This window comes from Aulonocara stuartgranti, assembly GCF_965226115.1.
Source record: "Aulonocara stuartgranti genome assembly, chromosome: 20".
NCBI lineage: Eukaryota > Metazoa > Chordata > Actinopteri > Cichliformes > Cichlidae > Aulonocara > Aulonocara stuartgranti.
Window position 1 is genome coordinate 28,864,248 of NC_138956.1, and position 10,847 is coordinate 28,875,094.

General features: G+C 40.3%; 1 protein-coding gene and 1 long non-coding RNA gene across 3 annotated transcripts; both read right to left on the bottom strand.

The window, feature by feature from the left end:
- Positions 1-4,612: 4,612 nt before the first annotated feature.
- nppal (natriuretic peptide A-like) lies at positions 4,613-6,039 on the bottom strand. 2 transcript variants are annotated; one of them, XM_082517520.1, is made up of 3 exons: positions 5,808-6,039; positions 5,349-5,659; positions 4,613-4,922 (listed from the first exon to the last, which is right to left on the bottom strand). In XM_082517520.1, the coding sequence occupies exons 1-2, from the start codon at positions 5,889-5,891 to the stop codon at positions 5,351-5,353; spliced, it is 393 nt and encodes a 130-aa protein (XP_082373646.1). In that variant the 5' UTR covers positions 5,892-6,039; the 3' UTR covers positions 4,613-4,922; positions 5,349-5,350. The 2 variants fall into 2 exon arrangements, with proteins under 2 accessions (XP_082373646.1, XP_082373647.1); XM_082517521.1 differs by having other exon boundaries at positions 4,613-4,925.
- Positions 6,040-9,636: 3,597 nt separating this feature from the next.
- LOC309696565 lies at positions 9,637-10,241 on the bottom strand. The gene is made up of 2 exons (XR_014273542.1): positions 10,040-10,241; positions 9,637-9,794 (listed from the first exon to the last, which is right to left on the bottom strand). It is a non-coding gene; the product is annotated as an uncharacterized lncRNA (long non-coding RNA).
- Positions 10,242-10,847: the final 606 nt, after the last annotated feature.

Below are 10,847 nucleotides of genomic sequence, written 5' to 3' on the forward strand. Positions count from 1 at the left end.
CGTAATAATTGCTCTGAGAAATCATCTTTTAGTGGAAGGAATAAAAATGGGGGGTCCACTCTGCTAATGGGCTGTTTACATTGCCTAATGTTCTTTTCTTGAAAGTGTATTTTAAAGTCTGTCACCTTTGGATGATTACAACATTTTTAATTGTCGGTCATCACTGACCTGCTGTGAGAAGCAAAGGAAAAACAAAACACTACACATATCACTCACAAGTCTTGTGATAACTTTAATCAAATATAGCAGTGAATTAAATGATTATGAATTTAGGTGAAGTACTGTCTCTAAAAGACGGATTCAGCTCTGCTTTCATACAGACAGATACAGGAAATCTTTTATATTTCATGCAGTTATAGTGACTGACAAGTAGTAACTGCTAAACTCACTGCTGGGATTTTGGTAGGTCTAAATAAATAAAATCGTTTTTATTATTGTAGCAGTCTCATTTGGACCACCAAGTCACAGAATCCTCAGTAATTGAATGAACACAAACACAAACAAAAAAAACAATAATTTAATGAACAACAACAACAACAAATTTCACTTTCTTGTAAGCAAATTAACTTCAGAATAAACTCCTCTAAAAAAATTAAAGGGTCATCACACTATCTGGGTTTGGGGCAAGGTGGAGCAGGAAAAGCACTGCTAGAGCCAGATCACCAGTAAGCTACTACTGCATTTTCAAACAAAACATTCGTGAACGGACCTAGAGAACACTACAACTAGCAGGTCTGCCACTGGTGCCCCAATTATCCTTGCAGATGAGAGCAGGTTCAGCCCTGAATCCAAATAAGAATGAGAATCCAGCTGTGGTGGGGTGGAGCAGCGGGTTTAGGGTGTGGAAGCAGGGGAGGCTGATCTTCACAACTGATGAGCATCATTTAATCATGCATTACCTATTCCAGTAGCTGCTGGGGCTGGAGAGGAGCATTTTCATCCAGACACAGGAGCTGGCGTGACAGAAACTGACAGCGAAGATAAAGGAAGAGCACTGCAAAGTTCAAGAGCACATCAATCAAATAAAAACTACCCAAGCATCCGGGTCGTGCCAGGAGTTTTTTCCACAGTGGTGCTGAGGAAAATTTCCTCCAGGCCCAGGAGCGCCCGTACAAAGGGAGCGGCTAGATTCTGGCAATTTTCACTGGGAGACAAAGTGCTTGTATTAGTCTCTCCTTGTAGCTTCTCTGGTGACCCTGTAGCTTCTCCAGACCCTTCTCCGGTGGCTGGAGGTGCCAAATTTCAGCTTTCTGGCCTCCCCCTATTGTGATAACCATCTCATACAGGCCCAAAGAGCAGATTTTGCTGTGTTGCAATAGCAGTTTTTGCAGATGTGTTCTCCCCCCTGCCCGGCTGTACAAATGCCATGGAGCAACATTTTGAAATGTGGCCTGATGTGACAGCACGTTCAGAGGTTACCTGAACGCCAGAGACAAACTGTGCAAAAGGAATTGTTTGAACTGCTCAAGCTGGGAATGATAGAAGAGTCAAACAGTGCATGGAAGAGTCGCACAGCCCCATAGTTCTTGTACTAAAGAAACATGGGTCCATATGGTTCTGTGTTGAAGTTGAATGAGGTTTGATGTTTGATCGACGAGCTCCTGGACCAGTTGGGCAGAGCTAGTTTTTTTTTTTACGATGCTAGACTTAACCAAGGGCAACTGGCAGATTCCCTTATCTGCAAAGAACATCCTTCACGAGCAGATAGAGAAAGTGGCTGAAATCCAGAAATCCCAGAGTGGCTGAACAAGGCACTAATTGTGGCAGTACAGAAACAAGCTTTCAGCACAAGATCTATAGAGAATGAAACGCCACAACAAAGTGGCCGGCATATTGTACAGCAGGGGTCCCCAATCCCAGTCCACGAGGGCCGGTGTCCTGCAGGTTTTAGATCTCGCCCTGGGTCAACACACCTGAATCACATGATTAGTTCATTACCAGGCCTCTGAAGAACTTCAAGACATGTTGAGAAGGTAATTTATCCATTTAAATCAGCTGTGATGGATCATGACACATCTAAAACCTGCAGGGACACCGGCCCTCGTGGTATGGGATTGGGGACCCCTGATCTACAGTAACATTGTAGCACTCCTACCCTTTTATTCAAAAGGCCCGCTTTCAGTAATGGTGACCACAAACACTTACCAACAATGCCATGGCCACGGTTAGAAAAACTGCTGAAACGGCCAGCAGTTTTTCTAACCGTAACAGTGGTCCCAGTGGTAATCGGAGTACTTGGTGCAGTGACTCCCAAGCTAGGCGAGTGGCTCCAGCAGATCCCAGGAACAACATCGGAGATCTCTGTCCAGAAGAGTGCAATCCTGGAAACAGCTAAGATGCTGTGCAGCACCCTAAAACTCCCAGGGCCCTGGTAGAGGACCTAAGCTTGAATGATGGACTTTAGACAATAATACAATAATATATGGTGATGGTGACGATTTAATGATTTTGTTTGCTTTCCACCAGGATGTCACCAACTTCTAATTTCTAACTTCTTAAGTTCTACATCTATCTGTGAGTCATTGTAGGTTTTCTTTTGTATCCATTTGATTAAATATTTTAGTTGACTGTGACATAATAATGCAAATTTGTACTGCTTCTAATCTATCGTGTCATTTATTATCTTGTAGTGTTGCTATGGCAATTTTGGGTTTCTTGTTTTTCCGATAGATTTTTGTTGCTCATGCATCGAGGAATTTAAACCAGTTGTCTGTGAGTGCTATTGGGGGCATTAAGAACAGATAATTATTGTGTGGACTTTAATTTTGACTGTTGCAAATCAGCCAGTTAATGACAACAGAAGGTTGATCCAGTGTTTGAGCAGATACTCACTCGTATTATTTGAGGTATTTGTGTCTAACTGATGAAAACAGTCATACAATTTAAAAAGGCCCCGACATAGTTTGGACTGGCTGTGCTGGTAAAATGTGTCTATATTGGAACAATAGTCATGAGGAATGGGTCAAAAAATTGAGAAGTAGTAACTAAAGGAAGCATCTAATACTCTACGAGTGTATACATGCCCACCTGACAAGCTTCACTACTAATTAGGTTTGTTTCACTAATAGATCCTGCCCTTGACTGTGGCAACAACTTGAAATGAGGTTCTAACGACAGTCAACAACACCTGTGTTAAGTAATAAGTAGGTAAAACATACTTTATTTCCTCTTCGGTAAGAAATACTTGACCACAAAGGAATACTTTTTGTCATAACTCATGGGTGTTTTATTTTATAATTGAAGATTTCAACACAATGTAAATGTAAACATTCAGTTGGTTTCATCACACAAATATCACAAAAATAATGTTTACTCAAGTGAGTGAAAATAAACTGCACATTTTTTATTGTTTATATTTGGTTGGAACCCTTTGAGTGGTCAATAAAAAACTATTCAGTTCCAACGTTTAGATGTTCGTTGACCGAGGGGCTGGTATTTAATCCCGACTGACTGACCCCACATATTTAGCCAGTCTTACTGTTTGTGTGCGTTGTACTTCTACCTACCAACCCGCAGGATTAGCCATCAGTTATGAAGCACTTCTTTTCTTCTTTTTGTAAGATATAGTTACTTGTTACTGTACAGCAGAATATTATATGATTCATATAAAATTATATAATGTATCAGACGAAACACAATGAAGTTTCATGCAGTGAAGCTATTAGACAATATCTAAAACAAGATAAATAAGGCTGATGTCAGGCTAATATATTTTACATTCTGCTTTCATCTGAACAGCACAGAAACAGTGCAGTGACAGAGCACATTTATCTGTGAAGTAGTCACTGACATAATAAAAAAAGTGTCTATTTTTGGGCACCAGTTTAGCTCAGTGACCATATGTAGCATGGCTGAGAGCAGGCGGCCGGGTTTGGACCTAGTCCTTTGCTGCATGTCTTCCATTCTCTCCTTCACTTTCCTGTCAGCCTTCACTGTTTCTGTCTAATAAAGCCAAAAAGTATATTTTAAAAAATACTTCATTTTTGTACTTTTGCTCATCATTTGAGAATTTTTATTGGTTTCTTTTTTGTTCTGAGACTGGTTGAGAAATTACAACAAAGTTGTAGAAATTTGGTGAAATTCAGTTTGATTCATTTTGTCATTTTTAACATTAATTGTTTGCTTGTTTTTTCATTTTGGTCTACTGGCATGTACAATCAAGAACATGTGGAACCAAATGTTTCATATGCCGTGTCTCTGAAAGCTGTGATTTATATCTTGTACCTCAAATACTCAAATATGAGAGCTTTGACTATGGACTGCTTGTGAAGCCTAACCCAGCAGCTTTTTATTTTCATCCACCCATCTCCTGCTAACCAGTTCAGGGTGGGATGGCTCCTAGCTCAGCTATCATGGGGTGAGAGTCAGAGTGCATTCACGGAAATTTTAAAAAATATATTCATTATATTTTAAGAAATATAGGCATTTAAAAAAAAAACGTCTATATTGCTCCTAATGGAAGCAATAAAATCAGCAGAAGTGATCTTGTTTCCTATCAGGTGATCACATGATCAAATGAAACAAACCAAACAAATCCTTCAGGTACCGGCTCCCCATATCACAGACACCTTTATTTCACGTGTATATATCTCATTAAAATATTTCCTGGGAAAGTCTGGAGCTGCTTTAAATTATGTCAGGAAAGAATTGAATGCAACACTCAGCAATTATGCAAAATAACTGTTTTACTGCAGTACATTCTATTACAAGGCAACTCTTATACAACAGCATAAAATAAATAATAAATACATTTATAATAATTTAACAGCTCACATTTGAAAAAGGAAAACACAGTTTTGAATATGAACCATGTACAGCAGAGTCTGAATCAACCGCCCTTTAAAGTGTCAGTCAAAACCTTGTGGTGTGAGGGGAGCTCGGCTCTTGGTTGCGTTTCACACTGATGCGCTGAAGGTCCCCGCCTGCTGACAGAACAACACGTTATTAGTCCCAGTGAAGAGCCACCCTCACCTGCTAGAACTGCCCAGCTGTTCTCACACAATGACATACGAAATCCGATCTGATTAATTATATGTATAATGATATTTATTAAAAATAAATAAACAAAATAGGATGTGACTTAAATCTTCCACATAGGGACCATAATACTGCTTCTACCATCGATTTATATTCATATTAACAAATCATATCAAGTTATACATGAACGCAAAATACCTCTGCATCAAGACAATATTTTAACTGCATGTATTCATAAAATGTAACATTTAGTGGCGCAAATTGTTTCTGTTACTCAGAATGAAAAGAAAGACATTGAAACTATGTTTGTCTTTTTTTCTGTCTTGCAACTATTCCAAATAGCGTTAAACGGAAAGTTTTCTGCTTCTTACCTTTAGCATCCCAGCCCACTGAAGGAACCGATCCTCTCTAATCGGACCCCGAAACAGCTCCTCATCCCACCCTTCTTATACCGGCTCCACGAGCGCTTGGAGGTCCTCACGAGATCTTTGAAGATGCGGGAAAGGAGGTTCTGTTTAGCCACCAGTGCGGAGTTACTGGGGTCAGAGGAGTCCCATGGCTGTTCCTCTGGCGCCCCGAACACCGACTTGCCCGTGTGCAGGTCTTTCCCCTCCACCTCAGTCTCGTCTGCGGGGAGTAACGGTGAGGCGTTGATCTCCTCTTCTAAAAGCTGCTTGAAACTCTGAGGAGAAATGAAATAAAGATGCTTTTAGAATAAAGTTGCCATTTCTGCACAGTGCTAAGAAACTAACCCGCAAAGATTCAGCAATAAATAACTCATCATTATAAAAGGAGACATTTACACCAGCTGAAAGCTCAGGTAAACTCACCTGAAGGTCAGAAACGGGTTTGGCTCCTACGAAATGAAGCAGTAACAGCAGAGACACGCCGCAAACAGAGACAGTCAAACTCATTTTCTTTTGTTTTTCTTGCTCTTTTCTGTGAGGACCAGCTGACGCACGCGCACTCAGTCCGTCTCTGCTCCACTGGCTGTCCAACGGTGGACAGGTGCAGCTTTTATACGCGACCTGATTCCGTCATCAGTGCTGGGGAAATTAACGAGGTGTGACTAATGTTCCCACACGTGGGAGTAGAGTCTAACCTGACTGCTGTAGGCGTTCAAACTCCTCTGAAGCTCTCTCTGCTGCTCAGTGTCAGAGCTTCATTTTAGAGTTGAATTACTCACGACATGGAACATCGCATCTGTTTGGCTTTCACTGCCATAACTTTGTGACAATACGCATCAACACACTTTGTTATAAATGTGTAATTACTCAAGAACAAATGAGAAAGGATTTTGGAAGTTGGCATTTGGATAGCTGACCCTTATAATCACTTCTTAACTTTATCAGCCCTGTAAGTACAGTACATGGTGAGTAGTTGGTTTGGAAATACCATATTAGTGACTCTTCAAGTAATTGAGCTCATTCATTTTTATTTCTGAGCCATAGTCGTAATTATATCGCGAGACCTGCCTGAATTCCAAACATAGAATTGGCACAAATATAGATGTTAGTATGTTTACAGCACAGGTACAAGTACTGGTTTATTATTTTAAATTTTCAACATAATAACTCAAAATGTCAGGTTTTGTTTGTTGGAGTTTTTTAGTACCAGACCAGTGCTAATCCCTCAGACCTGATTGTGGGTTATCAAGTCGAAATGTTGTGTTGAACATTTTGCATTTTTGAAGTGATGTAAATGACATTTAACTGTATTAGGTAATTAAGGTGGCGTATGAAAAATACTTGTATTAAAGCACTTTTAAATGCAAGATAAAAATGGAGTAACTGTTCCTCAACTCCAGATTAGAATAAAGTTTGGTTAAGGTTTGGCGAAGCCCAGTCAAACTAATGTGTTCTGAAGTGATGAGCCACATGTGCACATACCGCTGCCCCTAGCTCACCTCCCTGCAGACATGTACCAGGGGTAAATGATGAGCGATTAGCCCTGAACCCTATGAAGCTGAGCACACCGTGTGGAGGTGGATGGAGGCTAATTGACATTTCACCAGGTTCTCAGCTGGAGGGCTATCATATGAAATTGGCGCAGGCAGCAGTGAACAATTCACATGGTTTTTATGGAAGAAATCTGCACTTTTCTAATTTGTTACACAGAGAAAGATACTACATGTCTACATGTGCCAGATGTGATGCTGTCAGACAGAAGACAGGCATTTAGAGCCTTTGTTTCTCAGCATTTAAGAAACTAAACAAACATATTGTATGAACCACTGTGCTTTAATTTTGGGGCTTATATGCAATAGTTACATGATAAAAGATAAAATGCAATTTTTTAATGCTGTGCTGAGAAACTTTGTCCTGCCATTTTTAGTTCTTCCTTTAGTTGTTGATTATTGGAGGGTTTTTCTGCCTCTTGGCCCATTTTCAGCAGTGGAAGCTCAGTCAGGTTAATATCAGTCAAATGGCTAAGCTACTGTACAAAACTGACAATATGTTTTATGTCATTGTTCAACTCGTACAACTCTTCTTTCAGTGGACATTTTATTGCACTTGTACTTGTACAGACGTTAATGGAAGCAATGTTTTTTAGTGTTTTTCAGTGTTCACTATATGTATTCTAAGTTGACGGGCAGCTTCTACAATTAATTTTATTCTCATTTTCCTTTTCAGATTTTTTTAGTCTTACATGTATGGACAAGGTTCAAACTGGCTGCTGTTCCAATCATGTGTTTAAGCACTCGTAGACTGTATGACCCGCCCAGTAATGACGTGCTGTCACTGGGCACTGCCACTCAATGGGGTATGATTCATTACTACCAGATGCTTGATGAAGAAACATGATGAAACATGATGGTTAAATATCTTTTCTCGGTCTCTTAGCTCTTTGTGTTTCTTTATACACACACTAAAGCTAATAGAGTCATAAGAAAGAAAATTTGACCTTCATGTTGTGCATGATTAAATATCCAAGTTTGCAGCTTTATGGAGCAAAACTGAAACAACTGTCAACATCAGGTTAGGTACATGAACACACAACATTTTAGGATATTTTGGAGGTTGCTGGATAAATACTAATCAAAAATCACTGGGATTTCAGACAGACACCAAAAATAATAAAAAATTTTAAAAATAATAAAACAAAAAAAGCACTCGGTTGTAAGGTCAAAGCAAACAGGGCTAAGTAGTTCTTTCTTTCTTAAAAAGCAACAGTTACACATTTATGATTAATTATAAACACCTCTAACTTAGCATGATGTAAAGAGAACAGGTAGACGTGGTCTTTGACCAGTGAAAGACAGCAAGCAGGTCAACAAGCCTGTTGTTCACAAGGCCTCTACAGTATTTCACCCAGACTATGGACTCTTGTGGACAACAGGCATGCAACCAACTACCCCATGTTTAACTGATGTGTGCACATACCATAATAATATTAATGCACATGTCTCCTTCTAAAGATTACATTTTACATTTATATAGCACATATAGCATGGATGGATGTGAGCTATGAAACTGTAGGAAGGAACTGTTGAAACTAGGTTAAGGAATCCTTTGTGGGTTTAGTGAAAGAATTTAAATAAGAGGAGATCACTTGAAAGAACTGAACGCGATTTATTGAGATAAAGAAGTTGTATGACTCCAGTGACCCATCGTAGCAGATCAGAATCCCAATGGTGACCCCCACCCACATCTGCTGAGCTCAGCTGGAACCACAACGCAAGTGCCCTGATAAGGAAGGCCCAGCAGCAGCTGCACTTCCTCCATGACCTAAGGAAGAATAACCTGGACCAGGAGCTGCTGCTGGCCTTCGCCCGCTCCTCTGTGGAGAGCATGCTCTCCTGCTGCTGGTGTTTGGTACACAGGGGCCATTACTGAGAACAGGAAGGCTGTACCAAGGGTCATTAACACCGCCCAAAAAAATATTGGCTGCCCTCTGCCCCCCCATCTCACACACACACACACACACACACACACACACACACACACACACACACACACTCTACTCAGACTAAGTCCTTTGCACTACTTTCAAGCACTTTGCTGTCTGTCCTCTGATGTGTTTGTGCTGTCCTACTGCTTATATTTTACACCATGCAGGGTTGGTGTGGACCACCCACAGTTTCATTTTGCACAGTGGCTGGGACTATTCTATTCTATTCTATTCTATTCTATTCTATTCTATTCTATTCTATTCTCAGTGTCCAAAGCTGTATTGTGAGTAAGAAACGCAGCACCTGATACAGGATGTGACTGAAAGACAGTCAGTCATGGATGATCCTCTGAGCTTCCTGTCATCATTTAGCTTATTGCCAAAGCACTGCTGGAAACAACTCTCAGCTGTGTGCTTTAAGCAGCTCCTCAACCCCACATGAGCCTGCTTTCCCATTGAAACATGGCTGAATGAATGAAGTAATAAGTTGTTTCATTTTAGTTGTTTCATACATAGAAACATTGCAATGTGAAAGTGTTTTACAATGTTTGCTGAAAACAATATTTAAAATAAACTGGACTGAAAATCAGTAGCAACGGGTCCTACAAGGTGAGGAAGCCAAGTTGTCAAAATGTATGTACGAGGTCACAAAAGGGGTACAACAGTGAGCGTCTACAGCATTTGTTTTTTTTTTGTTTTTTTTGTTTTTTTTTTCTAAATGACATCAGAAACAGCAGTATGCGACATTACGTGATGGCAGAGCTTCAGTTCATCCTTTGTCATTTTTTTTTTTTTTTTAATAAATAGGACAGGGGGAATGAATGAGAGAAAGAGGGGGAGAGAAAGAAAGAAAACCAAAGGGGAGAAGAGACGGTGAGAAGGGGGGGGAAGAGAGAGAAAAAAAAAAAAAAGAACTCCTGGGTCACCTGTATGGAGAAAAAAAAAAAACAAAAAAAAAAAAACAAACAGAGGAGACAGCAAACAACAAAGAGCAACATAATAATAGAGAAAACAAAGCACCATCACAATAAACTAGCTAGCCATAGATATCAATATTTACTAAATAATAAACGATATTGTGCAGCACGCAAGATAGACAGCGCACAGTGTGCTTTGAGGTAGTAGCCAAGAAAGCTTTAGTCCGCGTCTGTGAATACCCATGTGTGCATACCTGTGTGGATCAGCATGCTTGCATTCCAAAGGTTTCTCCATGTAATGATCTGCTAGGGAGTGTGGGGGGGCCACAGCCCCGTCCTCCAGGGTGTGAAGCGGGTATGGAGGAGATCAAAACTCCAGACATCCAGAGGCCCCCAGAACACAAGAGACCATGGAAGACCAACAGAGGGGCAGCCGCGCCACTGTTCCAGTAAGAGCTGAGGAGAGTCCCAGAGTCTACAGCATTTGTAAAAAACAGTGGGGGCACTTTCATGGTGTGGGGCAGCATGAAAGCTATTTAAAGAAATGTTGGATAAAGATGTCAGACTGTGTTGAAGAATAAAGATGACTTTCAAGCTTGCTAGAACTGTACAATCTCCGCTTTTGACTTGTATAACTGCATTTCCACGTATGATTGCACATATTTCTATCAGTCATTGCATCTGCCTTCTATTTTCATAGCATAATATAAACCAAAGGAACTTTTTTGCAGTACTGTAACTAGATGTCAGTGTTACGTTTCTTCATGACTCATCTTTTTTAATTCACCATGTGTTTATACACTATTCAGCATTTAACCATTAATTATTATTAATCTCCCTCCCCTCACCCTCAGCTGGCTGCCCCTGAGCCTGATTCTGCTGGAAGTTTCTTCCTGTTAAGAAGGGAGTTTTTCCTTCCCACTGTTGCAAAGTGGTTTCCCATAGGGGGATTGTTTTCTCTGAATGACTGTAAAATGTCAAGCTTCTTGAATGAACTCTTGTTGTGATTCAGTGTATGCAGATAAAACCGAATTGAATTGAGCTGAATTAGTGTTGGAAGAC

Bases quoted from the DNA above. Each gene is read 5' to 3' on its own strand.
- nppal (XM_082517520.1), bottom strand. From the start codon at position 5,891: ATGAGTTTGACTGTCTCTGTTTGCGGCGTGTCTCTGCTGTTACTGCTT. The intron at 5,660-5,807 runs GTGAGTTTACCT...ATTTCTCCTCAG, and splicing joins AACCCGTTTCTGACCTTCAG to AGTTTCAAGCAGCTTTTAGA.